The sequence below is a fragment of the Hemitrygon akajei genome, chromosome 15, assembly GCF_048418815.1.
Source record: "Hemitrygon akajei chromosome 15, sHemAka1.3, whole genome shotgun sequence".
Taxonomy (NCBI): Eukaryota; Metazoa; Chordata; class Chondrichthyes; order Myliobatiformes; family Dasyatidae; genus Hemitrygon; species Hemitrygon akajei.
Genome location: NC_133138.1, coordinates 76,216,385 through 76,242,052, shown reverse-complemented (window position 1 = coordinate 76,242,052; position 25,668 = coordinate 76,216,385). Strand labels below are relative to the sequence as shown.

Genomic DNA, 25,668 nt, shown 5'->3' with positions numbered 1-25,668 from the left:
CCCAGTGAGTAAAATGTAAAAAAAAAGATTTCTCAAAGTGCATATTAGATCCAGCAGCAGAAATTTCAAACAAGAAGACACACTGTTAAAGTTAGAGTTAAGTTAATCAAGAGGGTGATCAGAAAAGGCAGCAGAAATCTTGTACGCTATTCCCCAGAGGGTGTGACTGCTCGGAGGACAGCTGGAGTTTTAAAAGACAGTGAATATTAATTGAGTCTTGTTAGGCAAGGATTTAAAGAATGTAGAGCGAAACAGAAAAAGAAGGCACCATTCGGCTAGGATTGAATTCTATGGCAGAACCGGCTTACTCTTGCATTATATTGCACCAGCCGCTGTAAATTTCCACTAAGCAAAGCACAGAAACTCACAAAGTTTAACCAATAGCACCAGCAGCTAAATGAAAAGCCAAGAGATCAATATAGTTTATTTTCCTCCTTTATTCATCAACGTTTCTTTGAAAACTCAGCAGAGAACTTTCAATCAAATCAACACTTTGCATTGAGCAGAATTAGTAACCATAATAGCACCTGGGTGAGAGTCAGACATTTGGATTTGTAGACAGGCTTTTTTTGTGTGTGAGTGCAGTTTATCGACCTAAACCAATAGCCTTTGTTGCCTTTTCCAATGACCTCGTGACATTCCCTGCGGGGTTGCTGCCGGGGAACGGGGCTTTTGAGCGATCACTATGGTGATACCATGAGTTTCTGACTGTAGCTGCCGCAGTGATGACTTGCAGCTAGCTGACAGACATTTCCTCACAGGAAACGAATTGCCCTCTGTACCTCCTAACTCAAGGCTTCACAAGTGGGGAGCTGGGGAAATGCCGCTCACCACCGGGAGCAGCCCACAGTGTGAGAATAGGTAGTCTCTGTGGTGAACTACATATACCTGTCTGGACTGCTCCTGTGGCTCTTCCCACAGACCCCTGTATAAAGGCGATTGAGGCCTGAGCCCGGCCTCATTCTCCAGGATGTAGTGTTGTTCATTCTTCCAGTCAATAAAAGCCGATATCTCGCTTCTTACGTCTCAGAGTGAGTTATTGATGGTGCATCAGTCTCGCACACAAGGGTGATTTAAAACATCTTTTTTTTGAGCCACTTCATGTAACTGCTTCAAATTCCTCTGATGCTTGATTAAGCACCAAAGTCAAGATGGGGATTGAAGGGAGGGATCAAGAAAGCTGCAATGCCCTGTGGTGAGCTCCCAGCAAATTATAACTGTGGTTTCTGTAACTTTAACGTTTCACAGTTAGGAAAATGGTATCCCATGAGAGATAGTTTTAAAATGTATATATACTCTATGTAACAGTAATTCTAGAAAAAATCCTTAATGGTCACATTTCCAAAAGAATACATTCCCTCGGTGTGCAAGTACCCATTAAATCCTGTCTAGAAGATGGTCTACTCTACATTTTTATGTTAGAATATGTTTGATGGACTACACTAAAGTTGTTTGAAAAGTTCAAATGAACAGCTAGAACTTTAACTGATTAGATTTACAGAACAGAATTGTTGGGTTTCCTCAACAATGTGATGAAGAGAGGGGGTTGTGTTTGAGGCTACAAGAGGGCAGAGAATTCACTGAGGACAAGGGATGCTGTTTGAGAGCTGACTCTTTAATTAACACAGTTTCAGGGGTAATGTGTGAGTAAAAACTGGTTATTCTGTGAATGGAACTGTTCTCTTCAGACTCGAGAGGCTGATTTGTCTCAGTGGACAAATCTTGTGAGTTTCTCCACTTTTGGTGTCACGGGGATAAAAGGAGAAGAGAAATGAAGATCTACCTGAAATCAAGGGGAGAATTTTCCCAGCAGGTGCTAAGGCACCCAAAAATGTTCACAAAATTGCTTTAGACTCTGTTACCCAATCTTGACGCCAGGACACTGATTACTTTTGCGACTGTGGGAGTGAATTCATAGGTCACCTGCAAGAAGAGAGGGAAAGTCAAAGGCATGCAGGTATAGTACACGGGAATCTCACAAACAACGTCAGAATCAGGTTTAATTTCACTGAAATGGATTGTTTTGTGGCAGCTGTACATTACAGTGCACATCGGTGACCTGTAACCTGAGAAGTGGGAAGAACGTATGGAATGTCACAATTGTTGAACGAAGTTGCATGATCTGTTGTCAAAATGAGCTGTACAGTGACTTCCTTAGATTAACCATAACCCCATTATAAATAGATGATTATTATTTTGTTTTGACAGCTTGTCTTTCAGTAACTAGTTCTGATTTGATTTGCTTGTAGAATTAAACTTTTCCAGTTCTAACTTTTCAACTAAACTTGCTATCATAAAGTGAAGTGAACGGAATTGTGCTTCTCTGCAATATTTCCAGCTCAACACGTTTAGTTAAGCAGCCTACTTCGTAAAATGTCGGTCATACTCTCACATGCAATATCCATATTATTGCGGAACCGGCAAAGATTTTCAACACAGTTGGAAATTGGCCTCTTGGCAGTCAGGCAGCAGGTTAGAACCTGTTTCTGCGTAAGTATCACACACAAAATGCTGGAGGAACTCAGCAGGCCAGGCAGCATCCATGGAAAAAAGTACAGTCGATGTTCTGGGGCAAGACCCTTCAGCAGGACTGGACAGAAAACAGATGAGGAGTAGAGTTCGAAGGTGGGGGCAGGGGAGAGAGAAACACAAGGTGAAACTGGGAGGGGGAGGGGTGAAGTAAAGAGCTGGGTTGACTTCCTCCAGCACTTTGTGTGTGTTGCCTGGATTTCCAGCATCTGCAGATTTTCTCTTGTTGTTCTGCATAAGTATGTAGCCTCTAACAAGGTTACTTTACATTCCCTGGTGGGTTTGAGCAGTGTTCAGGTATGCATTTGTTCTTTCTCATTTGAATGTAAGTGTAACTGTAGGACAGCGGCAGCATTTACCATTCCTGCATCAGCCACAAGCATTCTGCCTCTCAACTCGGGAATGACCTGTGACATGAAAACCCTGAGACCCGAAGTAAGTCCCAGTTCAGTTACTCCCGTCCCCCACTCCTTCCCTCTTCTGGTTCTGCTCATCAAAGTTACATTGTCACATTAAATCTACATACAGAGAAACTGCAGGGTGATGAAGGGTTTCGGCCCGAAACGTCGTCACTACCTCCTCCAATAGATGCTGTCTGGCCTGCTGAGTTCTGCCAGCATTTTGTGTTTTTATTTTATACAGAGAAACTATTGTGTCTTAGTGATAGTGTGAGAGGTGCAACAGCAACCATGTGTCATTAGGAGGCAGCACTGAGCTGAGGTATGGGAGAACAATGCTTCTCTTTAATGAATCGCTTATTTTTATTTAATTATAGATACAGGGTGGAATAGGGCCTTCTGGCCCTTTGAGTCACACTGCCCAGCAACCACTGACAACTCCCCGATTTAACCCTAACCTAATCATGGGAAAATTTACAATGACCAATTACAATGACCTGCTAACCGGTACGTTTTTCGACTGTGGGAGTAAACCAGAGCGCCCGGAGAAAACCATGCATACCATGGGAGGACGTACAGACTCCTTGCAGAGGATGTCAGATTTGAACTCCAAGATCCGACACCCTGAGCTGCAACAGCATCGTGCTAACCGCTACGCTACGTGGCTTCCCTGTGAGGCTTTCAACAGAATGTACAGCAAATATGTAAACTTGGTTCAGCATTAAGATCCAGAGGATAAGTTTTATAAGAATGATATAATAAGGGAATTCCACCAGTATTATGTTTATCAATTCCACTAACTTGTCCAACAGGGTGCAGTTAGAATACTTTTGGCCTATAACCAAAGGATAGTTCTGCAATGCTGTCTTATACCTTCAAGGAAGATTAAGGGAGCTCCTGTTTGGCTTAGCTCAGCAGAATTTAGGAAAGAAGTTATACATCTTTAGTATCATAAAAACCCTGTCTTCTATCAGTTATTGTTCATGTTTAAAAAGCAATAGGAAGGGATGGAAATAGGCACAGGGGTTCTGAGGATTACATCCGAATGAATGTCTAATGGTGGTCTTGGTTGAATTTGTAGTTAGCTGTGACTAATGTTGATGCCTAAATCTTTATTAAAGGTGGTGAAACTAATAAAATGAAGAATAAACCAGGGCTCTCTCAAGGCAACAGCCAGATGTGCTTCTGCGAAAGTTAAAATATCTGTAAAACTTCCCTCAGTAGAGGCAGTGACGTCGGGAGTGTATGTAATCAGCTGTGGAAGTAATTGGGAAAGTACGTTTGAAATTCCTCTTCGCATGTTCCAGCCTATGACTTTCTACTCACTAACGGTAAAAAAAGTAAATATTATTGTGGAGAGAACAGGAATTATATTTAAACGACTTTACATTTCTCTCCTGCTGAATTGTGACTAAGAATGAATGTTCTCAGGATGCTACCTCACCAGGTCATGCATGCCAGCCATTTCGCTTTTCAACCTCCACATCAGTGTTAAAGGCGTTCTGGTGAGATGGACGGGTTATCATTTTCAACAATAACTACAAATTCCTTGACAACAACACCTCATTACAGCTGTTAACAATCTTCATCAATGCTTTCTTGAACTGTGCTTTGACTCTTCAAGTTGTTCAGGCCCTGAGTGGGGGTGCTTCTTTGGTCAGGTGATACTGACTGGCCATTCATGCTTATAAGGATACCCTGGGGTTCAATATTTTCGTGTTTAGTTATACATTTCCGCTTCATTTCTTCAGAGCTGGAAAGGGAAAGGAGAATGATTTAAAAAAAGACAAAGTTATAAGCAAGTTGTATTTCTCTAGATAATCTAATGTAAATATTGTGTCTGTGGGAGGTGTAACACAACCATGTGCCACTAGGGGGCAGGACTGAGCTGAGCTATGGGAGAACGATGCTTCTCTTTTGTGAACCATTCATCCTTTAAGCCTGCCTTGTTCTTACTTCTTAGATCATAATGCGATCATTTCTTCAGCCAGCTACATTTGCTTGATTAATTTTGATGTTCTTACCAATCAAAGACCTAATGATCTTTCTGTCAGAAGTTTCTGTTCTCAGAGTCAGAATCAGGTTCACTATCCCTGGCATATGTCTTCGTCAGGCCGACCTGGTTAAAGTCTCCCTGATAGGAAGGGCGTTAGGGTGTGCAGTCTTGTGCTTGCTGATTACATTGCTTAGCTCCGCCACTTCCTGCCTGACGTTGGCCTGAAGGGGAATGTACACCACGACCAGGGTGAAGGTGGAAAACTCCCTCGACGGGTAAAATGGAGGGCACTTGACTGCTAATTGTTCCAGGTTGGGTGAACAGGACAGGGACAGGGCTGTCACGCTTGTGCATCACAACGAGTTAATGATAAATCATACTCGACCTCTCCCAGAACTTGTGATCTTTCAGAGGATAGAGTTTCAAATTCCCACCACCCTTCCTGATTTTACTCCTGAACATTCTGGCTCTAATCATCAGCTTCTGCTCTCTGACCCTAGATTCCACTCCCAAAGGAAACAATTGCATATTATTCACCCAGTCAAAACCACTTCCTCATTTTAAATACCTGGATTAATTCACTGCTAAATCTATATTTGTTAAGGCAGGAGGAGACCTTTTAACTCAATGCATCTCTTCTGCCATTCAGTCAGATCAAATCTAATCCCTGACTCACCTTCATTTGTCCATCCTCACTTCATATTCCTCAATGCCTTTGGTTAACAAAATCTAACAACTCCTGATTTAAAGTTAACAGTTCAACCAGCATCAATGTTTTCTGTGGAAGGGTGTTTCTTTGTGCTTTCAACTGTTTCCTAATATTACTTCTGCAAGATCTAACTCGCTCCAGTAGTCTCAGATTTCCAAAACTGTTGATGTAATTTCCTGGTTTCATTGCTATTTCTCCTTGGAATAAAACCTCAAAATGGTCCCTAGTCTTCTCAGTTCCAGGGAATATCAAAGGTTCATTTATTATCAAAGCATTTATCCACATCCAACTCTGAAATTTGTCTTCTCCAGATAGCCACAAAACAAAGAAAGTACATGAAAGCTGTTCAGAGAGAAACGTTAAACCCCCACTGGCACAAAAAAGAACGGTGTCCTGATTGTCAACCTCGCAAAACAGAACAGGAACATCGACCCCCAAAAACAACCCCTCCCCACACAAAAATCTAACAGAACACAACTGGAACAGCAACCCTCAAACCCCCTCCCCTCGAACAACAAAATGGCAAAGGAACAGATAATAAAAACACTGAATATAAAAACCATAAAGAGTCCGCAGTCCATCATTGCAATAGTCCAATCCATAAACAGGATCACAATACCATCCTCCAAAATCACTGACATTCATTGAAAGAGGGGGCCACAACACGAGGCAGAGACGCCTACACCTGCTACAACGAGCCACAAAGTGATAGGACGCTCACAGACTCCTTCGCCGGCAGTGAAGATATATAATTCAAAAAGATATATAATTCTCATTCTCCAGATCCAGGGCATATACCCTAACATCTGCTGATACTGAAATCCATTTTCCAGAGTTTTGCCCATCCAGTTACCTATGTATATCTCCTAGTTATTTCTGCTTTCACCTAAAGTGCTCTCTAGAGGGAATACAAGTTGATAAAATCTGAATAATAAACTCTTCTCGGGCTTCCAGCCGGGTACAGATGTTGATTATAACTGACATTTCGATGACAAACTCTGCCATCTTCGTCAGGGATGATGGCCAGGCATGTCTAGTCCGATGATAATTATACCCCCGTCGTCCATCCCTCCTGAAGGGTTGTATCAACGAGAATACCTAAGGCTCACACCACAAGCTCTCAGCTAGCAAAGAACATTAAGGCTGTGGAGTGTGCAGTTCAAAGAGCTCCTACCGCGGTGTCTGCAACAGGGATGAGGAAGAATTTATGTGGAAAGCCAACGGGCAGAGCAAGTTGACTCCAGTTACCCTCTGTTGCTGCTCAATTTGCATGTCACCTGTGTTTTGTTAAACTAGAGTATATTTATTCTAGAGCACAGCAGCAGATGTTTTAACACATACAGACTGCACTGTAACCTAACTACTGTGTGATATTGATACCGCACAAGGAGAAGTTGAAAATGAACAAGAACATTTTGCTGGAAGGCAAATCCTTTGCAAACTCAAAATGGACAGTGAGTACTTGCTGCTCGGAACTGCTTCTCTTCACCGACCAGCGTCGACTTACGTTTAAACAAGGGTTAAAGTGTGCCCGTTTGCATCAACAGAAAAGCAGGTTCACCCCCAGCTTTACCTTCCGGAGACGCTGCTTTCGTGGTCTTCAGCTACTGGACCCTGCAGCACGGGGCTGGACTCCAGATTATCACTTCTCCTTTCATCGCTGTCCTTCAGGCTGAGGGATTTGGAAGAGGTGGAATCACTGGCATCTGTGTCATTTCCATCTGTTAAAAATAGAAGAGCACAAATATTCTTCATTAAAACTGAATTACAATTGACAACAGATACCAGTGTTCATGGATTCCATCCTCTCTCTCTTTGAAGTCTAAAACATACTCCCTCACATTTCCCTACACTGAAGTCCATTTGCCACTGTTTCACACGAGCTGGTGTTCAGATAGCGGTAGTGGGAAGGAGTCCGATCAGATCGTGATGGACATCAACTGTACACTATCATCAATGTAAGATAAGTCACAACTTCAAAAAATATTAAAATCAACAAAGCCGCAGATGCTGGAAATCAGGTGGAATCTGCTGACAAGAGAAACCGTCAACATTTCAGGTCTGCGAACCTTCTAACCTGTCGAGGAGAGGGAAAGATTAGTTTTCAGTAGGAGATAAGATTAGAGTGGTATATGTAGAACAAAGTTATCAGCATACTGATCAAAGTCTATGAAATAGAGGTTGAAATGCCTTAATGGGGACATTAAGCTTATAGGACTGTATGGGAAGTCAAAATGATATAAATAGATACAACGTTCCTATTTACACTATGAACATTGCTCTTATCAAAGGCATTGCCACTAGTTAACAGTTGAACCTTCAGCCACAGGTAACTGAGCTTGTATGTTGCTGTTGCCGGAGTTGATTAAGTAAATACTTGGGATTAATATCTCAGTACCTCTAGGACTGTAATCCGAAGCCTGCTTCCGTCTGCGCCTCAGGACAACCTCCAGCTCATTCTCTGTCTTGTTGTGACCTGCATCTGGAAACCCTCGACTTGGGCTTTTCTTCATCGAGTCCTGTCGGCAGACACCACAGCAGTACGCACTGAGCATTATTCTGGATAACCTCGACGTAAGCAGGTCATTACTGCAAGCATGTCAATTTACGTTTAGGTAGAAATATGTGAATATAGTATAGAAAATCATTTGTAGCAGAGACAGAGATATTGCTGCTTATGAGTTTTATAAGAGACAAAACTCATGTTGGGATATGATTCAATGCAGGGTTTTGTGCTACCCTTACGATGGAACAGCTATTCTGAGTGGCAACCTTATTCCAGGACGTGATTTGGTAATTCTATTGTCACCAAATCTGCCGATGATTTTGTGGCACGTGAACCAAAACTGAACTGAAGCACATTCATTTGCTGTTTGATTATTTTCAATTCCTTGAATTTCTGGTAAAAAAAAAAATACCCTGTTTTGATTGGGAGAAATAAGCTGCTGTTTATTTCATAAGTTCACCTTCCTTTTCTCCTTCAATGGAGTAGGTTAATATGGTTAGCTGGAGGGTCGTTAGTTTGCCATGATATCAGGCATGCTCCTTGTGTTGGGCTCAACGCAATGGCAGAGGAAAAGTTATCCATAGAGATAAGGTTTGTCCCAAAAGGAGACAGGCAGTCTAATAGCCAGTGACTGTCTTAGTCACTTTTTTTTGAGATTGCACTACTCTTTTGGACGTTGATTCACTGATTTATTGGTGGGCAGCGGGGGAACGGCGGGGAGCCGCGAGGACTCGGTCGTAGCAAAGACTAGGCCTCAAGCTGCGGTCTACCTGTCTACAGCCGCCAGGAGAGCAGCGCCGAAGCTGGTGTGCTCCTCTGTGGGGGGCGGGGGGGGGGCGCAGTGTGCCGTGGTGTCCAGGCTGGAGTTGGTACTGCCCCCTGCTCACCCAGTACTGTGGTCTACGGCATTCACGGACCCAGGACCTGAAGCCAAGCTATCACTTACTTACAACTGCCGGGGGAGAGTCATTAAAGCCGGTGTTCTCCACTGCGCAGTGCGGAAAGGCAACCAGGCTGGAGTCGGTGCTGCCCCCCAGTGTTTGCTCAGCAGAAGACAAACTCTATCGTGCCCTCTGCCCTCATCCCATCCGCCCGCCACCCCACTCGGGATAGGGTTCCCCTTGTCCTCACCTACCACCCCACCAGCCTCCAGGTCCAACATATAATTCTCCGTAACTTCCGCCACCTCCAACGGGATCCCACTACCAAACACATTTTTCCCTCCCCCCCTCTTTCTGCTTTTCGCAGGGATCGCTCCCTACGCGACTCCCTTGTCCACTCGTCCCCCCCATCCCTTCCCACCGATCTCCCTCCTGGCACTTATCCTTGTAAGCGTAACAAGTGCTACACCTGCCCTTACACTTCCTCCCTCACCACCATTCAGGGCCCCAGACAATCCTTCCAGGTGAGGCGACACTTCACCTGTGAGTCAGCTGGTGTGGTATATTGCGTCCGGTGCTCCTGGTGTGGCCTTTTATATATTGGTGAGACCAGACGCAGACTGGGAGACCGTTTCACTGAACACCTACGCTCGGTCCGCCAGAAAAAGCAGGATCTCCCAGTGGCCACACATTTTAATTCCACGTCCCATTCCCATTCTGATATGTCTATCCATGGCCTCCTCTATTGTCAAAATGAATCCAAACTTAGGTTGGAGGAACAACACCTTATATACCGGCTGGGTAGCCTCCAACCTGATGGCATGAACATTGACTTCTCTAACTTCCGTTAATGCCCCTCCTCCCCTTCTTACCCCATCCCTGACATATTTAGTTGTTTTTTTTTCTCTCTCTCTGCCCATCACTCTGCCTGTTCTCCATCTCCCTCTGGTGCTTCCCCACCCCCTTTCTTTCTCCCTAGGCCTCCCATCCCATGATCCTTTCCCTTCTCCAGTTCTGTATCAGTTTCGCCAATCACCTTTCCAGCTCTTAGCTTCATCCCACCCCCTCTGGTCTTCTCCTATCATTTTGCATTTTCCCCTCCCCCTCCCACTTTCAAATCTCTTACTATCTCTCCTTTCAGTTAGTCCTGACGAAGGGTCTCGGCCCGAAACGTCGACAGTGCTTCTCCCTATAGATGCTGCCTGGCCTGCTGTGTTCTACCAGCATCTTGTGTGTGTTGTTTGAATTTCCAGCATCTGCAGATTTCCTCGTGTAAACTCTATGGTGGTCGACTGCAAATTTCTGTGGCATTGATGGATTCAGGGTCTCGACTTCCTTTTGTGTGGCCATATTGTACTGATATCTTACACGTGCTTGCTATCTTCTATGTGCTCTTGCGTGCTTTGTGCTGTGTGTGACTTTTGAAATTGTGTTTTGCACCTTGTCTCGTTTGACTGTATTCATGGGTATTCGTGTATGGTTAAATGATAATGAAAGTTGAATTGACTGGAACAGGCATTTGGCTTTCACATGCTCTATAAAAAACACAACAGTTTGAGGCCTTTATATGACAAGAGTTCCTTCCGGACTGCTCACAACATGCATCACATGTGTTACAGATTACTATTGCAAACAAAAGCTGTCCCAGAAAGAAACAGATAATGTTGATGAACCTATGTGGAAGGATGTAGCCCCAGAAATTCTATCATGTAGCATCATGTTTTCATGTGTTATATGATCAAAGTTCTAACATATAAATGCAATAAAAGGTGTATTTAATGCGCAAGGTAATCTTTGAGAAATTATAGTCCGGAATTCTGTCTGGGAATCAAACACAGACAGAAGCCACTGAGCCCATTCTCAGTGACACCGATCAGTGTGCAGCACAATCACCTTCATTTTCAGAAATGTAATTTTACTGTTGGTGAACAGCAGAACTCCAAAGGGGGCCTTAATTGGAGGGGTAAGGCCTGATCCAGGATCTCCTAAAGAGGTCCATCCCCACCTAGACAAAGATTCTCGGGACAGCCGGAGCAAAGGCACCATTGGGCAAATTGTCCACTTTGATTAAGTGAATCAGTCGCTTTGGCGGAGGTTCCTGAATACACGGTCACTGTTCTGGGTGAATACTCCCAATGGCATGATGCCCCATCAGAGGTACTGGGCCCCAGGTCTGCCCCCTGCCCCTCCCTCATCCACTGCTATTCAAGTGCAAAACTGTGTCTGAATAACTGATCTGGTTAATATGTGTCTCCTACGTTGGGAGATCCACAACCACGTTCATACTTCATACATGTTTTTTAAAAATCAAAATAAACTTTATTTATAATAAAAAAAAATTCAAGAATAAACCATGCAATACTTTTTCACCTCTACGTTCATAGACAACTTGTTTAGTGTTGAACTACATTGTTTAAAACCAATAGCATATTTGTCACTCGTGTGCTCCCCTGGGGTGGTACTACAACAATAATTGAGGGTCTTTCTAATCCCTCCCTGTCTAGAAGTGGAGGTACCTATACCGTGGTCCTCCTCCCACCAAGCCCTTGAGGTGACTGCACCGAACGTCAGTGCATTCCTTGGCACAGACTCCCGCAGCCTGGAATGTGCCAGTGGGCAGCATTCCTTTACGGACAGCTCAATGTGCTGGTAGACCAGAGGGTGTCTTCCACTGAGCTGATGGTCATCCAGCAGCACTTAATGGGATCAGAGAGTCCTCTGCCTCGCAGCTGCTCAGGATGAACCAGGACACAAGCCTTGAATCTTTCTCCACACTCTCTCCGCAAACTCACAGCCCTCCAAGAGGTGAGCGACTGTCTTGTCCACTCAGGGGCAGTGCACAGTGGGAGTGTTGTTCTGAGCATGCAGGAAGGATCTGATTGGGACGACCCCTCTCACTGCCAGCTAAGTAAGACCTTGGCGCCTCTTGGTGAGATCTGGTGATGGTCTGGACAGTCCGCTCAGGGAACCATCCCCCTAGATCAAGGGTGTCAAACTCATTTTAGGTCACAGGCCGGATTGAGCAAAATGTAGCTTCATGCGGGCCGGATCAGTTGGACGCGTGCGAACGCAGCTTTCGTTGCCTCCGTTTTTTCAGCCTGCTCTCATGTGTCTCAGTCTCTGCTATAACTACAAAGTGTTTCACTTTACAAATTCCGTTTCTTATGAAGAAGACTGCCGAATAAACACTAAAAACCCTGAAAACCTGGTACCTGAATAAACTCAGCATTAGCCATATCATATGCCATAGGCACTTCGATTACTGGGGCCAGCTTTAATAGTAATTAGATATTATCTCGCGGGCCAAAGATAATTCCACTGCGGGCCTTGAGTTTGACATATATGCCCTAGATCCATGGAGTCCTTCTCCAGCAGAGTGTGCAGCATGTTCTGTGCTGACCGATGTCTGATGGACTCGTGATCAAAGATGTTGGTCTGGAAGAACTTTCCCATGAAGGGCAGGTAGCAGTGTCTAGCTGACTGGGATGTTGTGTGGCAATGGGGCCAAAGCCACTCCTTACACACCAGGGACAGATAGAACCTCAGCGTTCAGTGATGTCTGCTGCCCACGTACTTAGGTTCCACACACAACCTGATGCAGCCACACACCAAGCTGGTCATCAGGGTGAGAATGACACTGTGCATATTTCTACCCCACTGTCCAGGGACTCGTACCTTGTGACCCATCTGACTTACCCTAACTTGGAACCCCAGATGAGCCAGAAGACTCCCAAGCTGGAGGAGTGGGGAACGAGCCACACCTGGGCCAAGTACAGCAGCACTGAGGGCATTTCACACCTGAAGACCAGGTTATTCCCAGTTATCGAGAGGGAGCGTTCTCCCCACAGTCCCAATTTCTGTTTTTCCTTCCCCGTCTGGACCAGCCAATTCCTATTACACACCATGGCCCCCGCAAACCAGATCCCCAGTACCTTCAGGTCATCAGATCATATTTTCTAAGCAGTAGTGCATCTAACCGTGATGAGTATACTGGGGAAAGGTTACCGTAGGCCTAACTGACAAGGTGAATAATTTACTCAGGCCTGCACTAGATGTTAATATAATAAATACTTTGGCAGGGAGTCGCCACCTTATGACCCGGCGTTAACAACAGTTCACCTCCTGTCTGACCATGATAATAAAGTCAGAGAATAGTACTCCTCACTGTGATTTACATAGAGTTTTTTAGATCATTGTTCATTTTGTGAATGAGTGGTTGGTGCAGGATTAGTACACTTTAGTAGTGAGTGGAAAGGCTGAACAAAACTGATAGCAGTTCTCCCTCATATTTATTTATTTTATTGAGATAGAGCACAAATAGGCCCTTCCAGCCCGTCGAGCCATGTCACCCAGCTATCCCCCATTTAATCTCAGCCTAATCACCGGACACTTTACAATGGCCAGTTAACCTGGACTGTGGGAGGAAACCGGAGCACCCGGAGGAAACCCACATGGTCACAGGAAGAACGTACAAACTCCTTACAGTAGCAGGAATTGAACCCTGGTCTTCCGTACGGTAAAGCACTGTGCTAACCCCTTCACTGCTATGCCACCCTAATGCTGGGCCTCGCAGGGGATTTCCTGTTAATTAACGTCTCCTGCTGAAAGTAATACAGAGAATTCGTGAATATCTAACTCAAAGCAACACTGGAGGGTCTGGATAATGAGCTTCATTGTGTGGCTGAACAGGGGTGATTACTTCCAGGCTGACTTATACAGAGAGCCTGGTTTATATGACAATGAAAAATTGAGAGTAGCTTCATTTACTATTTCTATTATTTTAGTAAAAACAAAGTATTACAATACAAACACGTGCCATTGATTTAATTTTACTGTACAGTGCGTGTTTATTCTGGTAGGAAGTAGGGCTTTGCTTCAGTAAGGAAAGGAAGTATATCATCTTGGCAAATTGTCTCACAGCTCTTGCTTTGGGCTGCAAGTTTGTTGGAAGGTCACATGAACATTTTCCACTGAACTACAGAGGGTGAATAGGACCAACCCCGCAGCACAGATCAAGATATTATTCATAGGAATGGCTACGACTGATTAGATTGTTCAGCCCTTCATTCTGAATGTCATGGCAGTTATAACATTAGGGAACTCCACGATAACAGAAAAGTCATTGCTCTGTGGTGGGAAATGGTGTTGGTTTTGTGCCGGGCATTCCCGTATTGAAATTCTCCTGTGTGCAAGGCCAAAAATCTCTTACACAGCTGACCGTGTGCACCTCGAGGACACAGAAGGTTTTCTGTGTTCATTCTGAGACAGTAGCCAGAGACCCTGAGGAACTAATGGACTGAGTCCTGTAGGCTGTTGGTCGTTGGTGCAGTGGCAGTGGGTAGGGTAGTCAAGGGGTGAAGAGGTGGCTGAGGCCAGTAGGATCATGTGCTGGGAGGGGTAGGAGCTGGTAAGAAGAGGAGTGGGTTTGAGATCATCGGATGTACGGTGGGTGGGACTGGGAGCCGGGATGATTGAGCGGAGTCGGGGGTGTAGGGTAGCTCATTAGCTTTGAGTAAACTTTGAGTATGATGGGGTTTCAGTCCCTGCCTCTGTCACCATTGTGGGGCAAGGAAAAGTGGGCTGAGCTTTCAAATGCTCATGATGTTCACGACCGAGAAGTTGGATTTCACACTTCTTTTGGTAACGTCTGAACTGTAGACACTACCTATGGTGGGGGAGTCCAAGACCGGAGGACACAACCTCAGAATCGAGGGGCATTTTTGTTGGAACGGAGATGAGGAGGAATTTCTTTGGCCTGAGAGTGGTGAATCTGGGGAGTTCATTGCCACAGGTGGCTGTGGAGGCCGGGCCATTGGGGATATGTAGAGCAGAAGTTGATAGATTCTTGATTGGTCAGGGCATGAAGGCAGGGGACTGGGGCCGAGAGGGAAAATGGATCAGCCGTGATGGAGCAGACATGATGGGCCAAATGGCCTAATTGGCCTATGGACTATTGGGTCCAAAGGGCCTGTTTCCAACATGCATGAATCTAAGTGAGTTGGGGCCATTCGAATCCTCTTTGTGACAGCCGTGGTATAGCGCCAGGAAAGGTTGTGAGACAAGCACCTCTGTGACACCGTGTTGCGGACTCATCGTGGGGCGAGCGATTGCTGCATGCAGGTTGTAATTTAACAAAAAGGCTACGAACTGGGAAAGGAGCAAACTAATAGCGTTTACTCAGCACTGAAAGCTGAGGCTGGCAGATGTTGTGTGTAAAATGCCATATTGCAACCCTCAAACTGACACCTGAAAATCCAGTGATGGTGCAGATTTTCAATAAAGGAAGAACAAAGGCTGATGAAGAGAATGTGTGTTTCAAGAGCTGTGACATCTTTAGGAAGATGTCAATCGTACTAACGGAGTGACTGGGCTAATTCCCTGATGGATGCAATTTCACCCAGAAATGATTGCTGGCGTGACCTAACCCGGGTATAACTGCTTTTGCGAGCAAGAGAAAATCTGCAGGTGCTGGAAATCCAAACAACACCCATTTTGTGAAATGAGTTCCTGCAGCATTTTGTGTGTATGACAGCTTTTGTGCGGGATTTGAAAAAGCACACTGAAATGGATCCTATTTCTAAATTTTGGTGTTCACTTGAAATACGCAGGCAACACTTCAACTGAATCCATTGTTATTACCGCAAAATTTTATTTTATCAAAATAAAATGCTTGAGGAAAACAAGAGGTCAGGCAGCATCTGGAGAGGGAAGCGGACGGCCGATGTTTCGAGTTGAGAACACTCACTTGGTGTGCTGCTTTTACTTTTATTACAATGATTAAATCTGTGCCAGCAAAGAAAGGGTTAAAAGAGTTTGCTACTTTACCAAGATCCCCTTCAGCTCATCCATGGCACTCTCCTGCGTCTTCTCGTCCACTGGCGGTGGCTGTCAGGATCAAAACAAACACACAGCGGGTATGAATAATAGCCTTGCAGCAAGGCTGTATCCCTCAGCCACGCAGCGCGCAGTGTCTGCCACATCCCCTGGGCAGGCAAATACCTCTCCTCATCACCGCACAGCTGCCTCCCATCTGCCACCTCCTTCCAGCCTCACTATTTATCTAGGCACTGTGCTTCAGAGGTTTACACCAGACACTTCAGCTTCCTATAGAAACCCTCTACAGTTCAACAGGGACTGCTTCATCTAGGAACAGAAACGAGGAACGTTGAAAGCCATTCCTCGTCTTGCTCTGGGGTTTACTGCCTATAGTTATTAACTGTAATGTGCCACTTGGAATCTAGAAATGTTTCAATTAGAACGCTTGCTTCGGTCTCTTTGATTTCTCTATCTCTTTTCGATAATCCATCCAGACCTACCACCATTAAAATAAATTACGCTTACATGAAATACCTAGAGGAAAAATCTAATATTACCTTGCAGTGCATGCTATTCTAATAGTGTTGAACATTTAACTCTTACTCAGGCCAATATTGTATTAAACCCTGTACGATGTTCAGATGCACATATCCACTCTTTTACCTTCTATATATTTGTACCCAGTAGAACCAAGACTGGCACAGAATCAGAAGGATAGTGAAAGAACTGGGAGCTTTCTTTATTGGTTCGATGCATGGCGTAAGTGTTTTACCTTGGGGGTCTGCATGTGGCACTAATTTATGGTTCAGAACTTCTCCTACAACCTTAGCCTATGGGTTGTAACAATGGTAACACACACACACACTCACACACACACACACACACACACACACACACACTCACACACACACACACACACACACACACACACACACTCACACACACACACACACACACACACACACACTCACACACACACACACACACACACTCACACACACACTCACACACACACACACACTCACACACACACACACACACTCACGCACACTCACGCACACACACGCACACACACGCACACACACACACTCACACACACACACACACACACTCACACACACACACACACACACACACACTCACACACACACACACACACACACACTCACACACACACACACACACACACTCACACACACACTCACACACACACACACACTCACACACACACACACACACACTCACACACACTCACACACACTCACACACACACACACACACACACACACTCACACACACACACACACACACTCACACACACACACACACACACACACACTCACACACACACACACACACGCACACACACACGCACACACACACGCACACACACGCACACACACTCGCACACACACACGCACACACACACGCACACAACACACACACGCACGCACACACGCACGCACACACACACGCACACACACACACACACACACACACACACACACACACACACACACACACACACACACACACACACACACCTACACCTAGAGGAACTCAGCAGGTCAGGCAGCATCTATGGTAATATTGGCCCAGATTTTGCTGGTTAGCACCAGGGGTTCCAAATGCCAACAATTAGCTGCTTGTACAGCAGCAAGTTCCAGATACCCCCACATATGTTCTCTAGTAAGGAATTCCTGGACTTGGAGATTGATCTGACAGTGCAGTATCCTGTTGACTTACACGGGCATTCTGAGGTGAGGAGGAAGGTGAGTTTTTCTTTCCCAATTCTCTTGCTTTAGTTCGTTTTAAAATATTTAAGTGTTTGCAGTTTTTTTTTGTTTTAAAATTAACTTTTTTAAAGATTATTGTTCGAATGTATTAAAGTCCCATACTGTCAGAAACATTACAGACTAGATATTCACCCCACTTGGCTTTTACAGCTTGCAGGTCTAAGGACCAATGCTCGAAGCTTTGGGGCACTTTTAGGGGCAGGGTCCCTGCTGCTGGAGGCAACTCCAAAAGTGGAACCAATTCTCCTAGAACTTGCTGAGCCTCGGTGATGGTGGATGAGGAGCAACACTGGATCAACCACGTCTTACTCAGGTTTCCTCATGCTCATCTTCATTGTACTTCAAAATAGATCAAAGGTACATGAGGTGGGACTGATCTGATAAAGACAACTGGGACCCCTTCCCCAGGAATCACTGAGTTAAAAAATGGTTATGGTGAGGTAGGAATGTCTTCAGTATAGAGTAGTTACTTGTTCTGTGTCAGTAAGATACAGCTGGTCCCATCCCAGTGCAATGTCTTCCACTTTAGTCACTTATCCAGCTCCTTTTTGAATGCTACAATCACATCTGCTTTCAACTGATTCTAGACTCAACAATTCCCGTGAATAAGCTGAGCTTTCTCCTCATGTCTCTTTTGGGACTTTGGCTAATTACTCTATATGCCCCAGTTCTTGATACCACCATTAGCGGCAACAGTCTCTCTCCATCTAATCTGTCAATACCCTTCGGACTTCCTGGCTTTATTTCCCCACCTTTCATTCTCATGGGAAGGTACCTAGACTACAATTGAAGTACCTTTAAATTGCTCAATTATAGTTTTGCTGTTTGGTTGTCTAAACAGATCGATTCTGCCCTTGATCAGTCCAGAATATTCCCATTCTCTGGCATCCCAAGGTCCTCCAGCATCATTACTGCCATTCCCTGCTTTTCCTCCTTCCCCACATTTTATGAACACCCTGAAACTGGGAATATTAACCTATTCCTGCCCGTTTATGGTCAACAGGACTCTGTATAACTCTTTCATAGACCTTCTGATCCTCTGTCTTAATCTTCTCCTGCCTAAAAATGTCTTAAATCTTGCTCCTTCTCTCTTTTTTGCAATTTCTAATACTATTTTCTCAAACTCAAACCCTGCTGGACTTGTTTAAAACTCTCCAAACAGCACTGACAACATTTCTGGGAGGTCAACGATCCCAGATCGGTTGAGGTTCAGTCTTTGTGACCTGCAGAGACTAGCGGAAATGTCATGATAATGTTAAAGGCATGATCTGCTGTGACTTGGCGAGGTAGGGCTCCAAGCTTCAACTGTGCTGTCTCCACTACCCCGGTATTCTGAAACCTTCCCTCCAGCCACATTTTTATTTGTGCTCTCCCTTGCTATTTTTACACTCCTCCTGCTTCGTGGCAATCAAGAAACTGGAAATAACAACTTCTGATATTCTGTCTCTCTCATATCCTCTTGCTGGATCCCACTGATTTTCACCCACATTATTGGTACTATTATGGACCGCGTGCTTGGCAGGGACAGAATTTTCAGAACTCCCCTTCCAGAATTTTCAACAGTTGCTCAGTGACATCCTGGCACCAAGTGGACAACGTACTACCTTGGAATCCGTTCTGAAAGCACAGAACGTTGTCCTCTGTCCCAAATATAGAAACACTATTGCGCTCCTCACCTTTCTCCGCTTTTCTATAGCCGAGTGATGCTGTTGGGGCATTCCCCAGTGGAAATCCTCCCACATTAGCACCCGGAAGTGATTACTAGTTGGACTATGCTTCCAGGGGTCTCCTTTAACTACCTGGCTCCTCCTGAGTTGCGGGATCACCATCTCCTTTTACACGCAGCCTTGCAGGTTCACCCTAGTGGCATCAACTACTGCTTGATCTCCAAAACTCAAGAGCTCCAGCTCCTCCCGCTGACGACACTTCCTGCATCTGTGGTTGTCCAGGGTACGTGAAGCATCCCAGAGTTTATAAGTGATGCAGGATATGAATTCCACAGGTTTCACAGGCTCAGTCGTACCTCTTTCTATTAGATTAAATCAACAGACAGGAAGAATGGAGTCTTCTACTCACTCCAGACAAAAAAACTATAGAACTCTGTGCAGCTGTTTCAGCAAATTGCTTCTTTACAATGACTAAAACTCTGCTTCCTACACTCATTCAGAGCTTAATATGGCTCTGTTCCCCGTGATTTTACCCCATGATATTCTTTCATGGGTACCACCAATTTATTTGAATCAGACTTTTTTTTTAACCTGGAATAGGATTACAAAATGTTTACTTATTTTTACAAATCCAATGCAAATCTAGAAAAAAGGGGAATTCTCCATGCATATCTTCAAAGAGCCAGTGATTGATAAAGTTTAGATTTTTATATTTTTTGATCAAGGCGGTCTAATTTTTAAAACTGTACGTTGGAGTTCACATAGCCACAGAAACCCCAGCAAAGCAAGGGTGATTCGAAAGGCTATATTCCCTGAACTAATCCACGTGAAGAGCAGAGCATCCTTAAGACAGCGGCCTGCCTAGCCTTGACATTGATTGACAGCTGAGCCCTAGCTGCCATGTCAAAATTCTGCACATTTGAAGCATGGAACCCTACCTCACCATGTCATAGGAGATCATGTCTTTAATTTTATCATGGTCTCCCACCTCCCTTATTAAAGGAACGGGATCAGGACCCAAGTGATCCTTGTGAGTTTGACACCCCAGCCATGTGGCATTGCATTGTAGTCTCAGAATATTCACTTAAACACTGCTGCAGACAGTTCGGAGCATACCCAGACTCTCAAGTGTGGAGATAAAGAATCAGCCATGTCTGTGTGGTGAACTACATATACCTGTCTGGACACGCCCCCCACCCTTGCTGACTGCTCCTGTGGCTCCTCCCACTGACCCCGGTATAAAGGCGATTGGAGACACTGCCCTGGCCTCAGTCTCCAGGATGTAGTGTGGTGGTCAATTGCTGCTTGTTCTTTCTTCCAGCCAATAAAAGCCTATATCTTGCCTCTCGTCTCCGAGAGTTATTGATAGTGCATCAGTCTGCAGTTATGCTCAGGAATAAATCTGTATAGTTGATCGTAAGTAAGGAGGATAAAGCAGTTTCCCAACCCCGCAGCTAGCCAGTTCTGAAGAAGGCAGAGGGTCATCACATGATGGTAAAAAAGGTCTCTAAATTTAAAACTATCCTCAGATACATTAAACTTAAATCTGAGCCAAAAAGGCTTCTCCGCTGTTACAAGTGGTTAAAAACACCGGGTGCCAAATGAGCTAAAGAGTCTAGAGTTTCCATTACCTGGTTACCTCTACTAGTTAGAGGTGAGAATGGTAAACTGTAATCCTCTTGTTGGAATCGCCTACCAGCACGCTGTTGTTTCTGTTCCAACACAAATAACTACCTATAATGTGAGTAGTCAGGCCAATGGAATTATAGTCCATGAATTCACATCTTTAAGGTGGGAGAGTTATCAGGGAAAAAAGAAACTCATCTGCAGAACAGAAGAATCCCACAGGGAAATCACCTGGCATCACTCCTGTCCGACTCCTGAAATAATGAAGGACCACAACCTTCTGGATCAGAGCCAGGCCCGTACCAGGAGTAATAATTCTCTGAGCTACCAGTATTTAAATCATCTCAATATTCCCATTCCGCATTTTGGAGAGCATAACAAAATTCTGCCCCATTCCAGATCAGTCCCTTCACATGGAAAACAAAATAAAACAAATTATTGCATTGAGATGTCATCAAGAAAGCATGAACTCTTTCTTTCTCTGTCCACTGAAGCAGCCTGACCTGCTGGAGACTTCCAGCATCCGCAGTTTATATTCGGATTTACAGCATTTGAGTGTTCTTGTTTTTTCTAACACTTAGGAGATGCTGGACAAAGGAATTCAGATCTCCCGCCACACCCCATTCCCATGTGGTAAGGGCACTGCTGTCTCATTAGGCGTTCACGTGCACACACAGAGTGGCTAGAGAGATTTTCAGGAGAACTGAATCCATAATGAAACTCCTCACACCATTTTTACAAGTGTCTGGCCGTAACCCCAAATCAATGTTAGCATTCATTTCTAGAGGACAAGAATATCAAAGCAAGAATGTAATGCTAAGGCTTCATAATGCACTGGTCAGAGTACATCTCAAGTATGGTGAGCAATTTTTGGGCTCCATATCAAGAAAGCACGTGCCGGCATTGGAGAGGGTCCGGAGGAGGCTCACGAGTATGGTCCTGGGAACGAAAGGGTTAACATTTGAGGTGTGTTTGGTGGCTCTGGGCCTGTACTCACTGGAGTTTTAAAAAATAGTTGGGAGGGGGAGGGAATTTCATTGAAACGTGCCAAACATTGTAAGGCAATGACAGAGTGGACGTGGAGAGAATGCTTCCAATAGTCAGAGAGTCTGGGACCAGAGGGTACAGTCATCCTTTTAGAACAGAGGTGAAGAGGAATTTCTACAGCCAGAGAGTGGTAAATCTGTGGAATCCATTGCCACAGGTGGCCGTGGAGGGCAAGTCACTGGGTATATTTAAAGCAGATTAAGTTCTTGATTAGTAAGGGCATTAAAGGTTACAGGGAGAGGATGAGAGAATAGAGATCGAGGAAAAATAGATCAGCCATGATTGAACAGACTCGATGGGCTGAATAACCTAATTTTCTGCTATGTCTTATGGTCTTGTTTATTATAGCTTCAGAAAGTATATTTGAAAATGAAGTGCAAATCTTTTCCTTTATATATGATTTTAGTTGTTTACTTAAAACAAAGCCCAAGTATTTTTCTTAAAGAGTAGAGTCTTTGGAGCCTCAAATCACACTGTAGGCAGAATTTTTGAATATTTTTAAGGCAGAGATAGATAGATTCTTGATATGGAAAGGGGTTGATTAGTAGGCATGTGGAGTTCATCAGATCACCTGAATCTAACAAATGGTGGAGCAGGCTTAAGGGACAAATGGCCTACTTTTAATTGAATGTTCGAGGTTGGGCAGGTTTAGGGATGGGGAACAGAAGGTGCAGAAGTCCTACCTTGTGGCTAACGTTCCTCTTCAGAATGGAAACCATCAATCAGCCAGCAAGAATGAAGAGGAAAGATACACTGTGAAAAATCTCCCAATGTCTAAAATGAAACAAACTGCCCAGTAATCAAAGCATATTTCAAAAATAAACCTTAACAACAGGCAAGAAGTAGCTATTTGACTCTACCTGACTCAATTGTCTGATGGATAGAATTCTTGATGCTAGAAACTAAACAAAATTTGAACATGGGTACAAGGGACTATTCCAAAAGTTTTTGACAATGGTAATGGGGGAACAGATGGATTAAAGTTAATGGCGAGAATGTGTTACAGAATAAATTTTACATCCCTTTCATTGTAGCTCATATTGAAGTAAGCCAAGCACATCAATGGGCATGTAGACTGGACATGAAGCAAAACTTGTATGATCTAAAGGGATTCAATTGATTGGAGGATAAGCATTATGTCTCTTCAGTCTTGTGATTTTTCTATCTGGTTCAAAACAATTCTTCATGTTCTGAGCTGCCTTGGAGATAAGTGGCCTGAGCGAAGTGCCTGATGGCCCACTCCTGCTTTCAGCCATGTTGCCGAAATGAGATGGGAACTGTACTGAAATGAACGCTGTGAGACGATTAGCTAGGGCCACAAGCATAGAGAGAGCAAAGCCTGATTCCCTGCAAAATACTCGGCTCCTGGATCAACCTCGTTTCCAGGTGTCTGATGTTTTTACTTCTGTCTGTCAATAGTGAGAGTGCTCAAGAAATGGCATAATCAGAGCTCCAACATGATGTATTGGAGTTTGCCAGCTTTGACCTCATTTTTAAAATGCTTACTTTTCAGATTGATAAATTTCAAGTTGTTTCAATAACCACATTTAAATGGACTAAAGTTTTGAAATGGAGTCAAGTTAACATTTAATATTGCACATGCACCCTAGTTACTGAATTGTCCTTCCCGCTTTTCCACAAACATTTATGTCACGTGGCCGGCTATCTTGTTTCACAACTAAACTGGAAAAACAAGACGTGCCATGTGCGCTCAGCAGGTCCATGAAAAGAGAAGTACGTAAAGGGGACATTTCAAGTCAAAGGTCCAGAATCAGATGGATTCTGATGGCTTTTGGATCCAAAACATTAACTCTGTTTCTCTTTCCACTGATCTTTACTGACCTGCTGAATGTTTTCAGCTTTTCCTCTTTTTGTTTCAGATTTCCAAGCTCCACCCTTCTTGATTTTCTCTGTCGATATTTACATTAGTTTGTCCTGTCAGCGAACACTCTCATGTTACTTGCTTATTATTAGGCAAAGTGGCCTACTGGAGCCATTCATCAGTACAATATTCTAACTGAGGATAGTTGATGTGCCTTGCAGCTGATGTTCCCCTTCAGAACGGAAGCCAACATTCAGCCAACGAGAAAGAAGGGGAAAGATACACTGTGAAAAATCTCCCAACGTCTAAAATAAACCAAACTGCCTAGCGATCAAAGCATGTTTTAAAAAGATCTGGCCTAATCCAATCTCCATTTGGCCCAACCCATCTCATCTAGTAGCTGAACAGAATTCCTGATGGTAGAAACAAAATCAGTGCTCTTACCTGAGTGCCTACAGTTGGATGTCACTAGGATATTATCTGTTCTGAGAATTCCACCGCCTGTTCCCAAAGGACTACGTTAAGTGATAAATATAGTTGCAAGGAATAAGCGAGAGATTCAGATATCCACCTACATACTTAATTTGATGATCTCTCTCTCTAGCAGGAGGTAAGAATGTTTGGTAAGGTACTGATCGGAAGAGTTTGTTGCTTTGACTGGTGCAGTTGCTAAGGTATGTGTTTGATGACGTCTTTACTGACCTTAATACACATATAAAGTCATTAAACTTTTGCAAAAGTGCTTCACTTGCAGCAAAGGATCGTTTGAACGCTGTCACTTGACTATCTGCCTGTCCCCCTGGGGGAAGAGGACTTTTACCTTCTGTCCAGCTCTTCAACACTCTCTCTCCATAGCCACCAACAGAATTAGCCTGTCACCTCTGCTACAGTTAGCCATGGCTTTCACAAAGCTGTGACTGACTTCTTGCAGTCAAAAGAACATCAGCTTTATGAAGAAAAGACACCAGTTCCATCTGCAACAACCTGCTTTAATTGATGCTAGTCTCTTAGGAAATCAGGACTTGTGGATCTGCATTCTGCCTGGGAACAGTACAGGTTAGAAGCTCAAGCTGTGTATGCCTCTATCCAAAGTCGGTGATGCCTAGGGTTAATCATGTAGTGTAATTTCAGCACAGCTTTGACAGCATTATTCAATGTCGTCTATCTTATCTCTTAACATAGTGAGATGCAGTAGTCTAATTCTTGGTATCTGTACGATCATCATTTTACGGACTCCATCCCCAGAGTCATGTGCCCCTTGCTGGACAACGTACGAATTTTATTTCAACAGAATGCAGGGCAACCTCTCTCTGCGGACTCTGTTTGACCTGGTTTTAACTCTTCACTTTTGTGGAAGTGTTTGGTGAACCTGTTGTCATTCTGAACTCTGTACCATTAACTGTAATGAAACCCTGGGCTCACATATTTATCTAAAAGTGATGAAAAAATGCTGCACTATTTGCAGAACTGCTAGTTAGAAGGGCAAGGGTAGAAAGATTCTTCCAATGTTGACGAATTTTTAACTTTTTAACGCAGACTGAATAAACCACGCAAACTATTCCAGCCACTTGATGAAAATTTAAACAAGAAGATTTGACAATAAGTAACATGAGTACTGGAATTACAATTCAGTAAATGCACTGCAGGCTCTTTCCTCCTCCAAGTACTCCTCCACAGCCTTGTCATAGGGTGACTCATTGACCCAGAGAGTTATGTTGGCTGGAGTCAGGGCCTTGTGCTTTGGGTCACCCATGCCAAACAGGTCAAAGGGTAGAGGCCAGACTAAGAGTGGTCCACCGGTCATCCAGATTCGGGGGTTCAGCTCAGGGCTAAAGACCCTGACTGGTCAAAAAACAAAATTGTTACAGAAACAGC

The 25,668-nt window shown here is 44.2% G+C and overlaps 1 protein-coding gene across 4 annotated transcripts in view; it reads right to left on the bottom strand.

The window, feature by feature from the left end:
• Positions 1 to 419: 419 nt before the first annotated feature.
• The window catches only part of shtn3 (shootin 3), a 164,396-nt gene continuing 139,147 nt past the window's right edge, over positions 420 to 25,668 (bottom strand). For all 4 annotated transcript variants that reach the window (XM_073067819.1, XM_073067817.1, XM_073067816.1 and 1 more), the window contains 5 exons: positions 22,655 to 22,672; positions 15,845 to 15,904; positions 8,031 to 8,151; positions 7,206 to 7,353; positions 420 to 4,680 (listed from right to left, as the gene is read on the bottom strand). In XM_073067819.1, the coding sequence (XP_072923920.1) occupies positions 4,503 to 4,680; positions 7,206 to 7,353; positions 8,031 to 8,151; positions 15,845 to 15,904; positions 22,655 to 22,672 (525 nt within the window). In that variant the 3' untranslated portion in view covers positions 420 to 4,502. The remainder of the gene's footprint in view (positions 4,681 to 7,205; positions 7,354 to 8,030; positions 8,152 to 15,844; positions 15,905 to 22,654; positions 22,673 to 25,668) is intronic.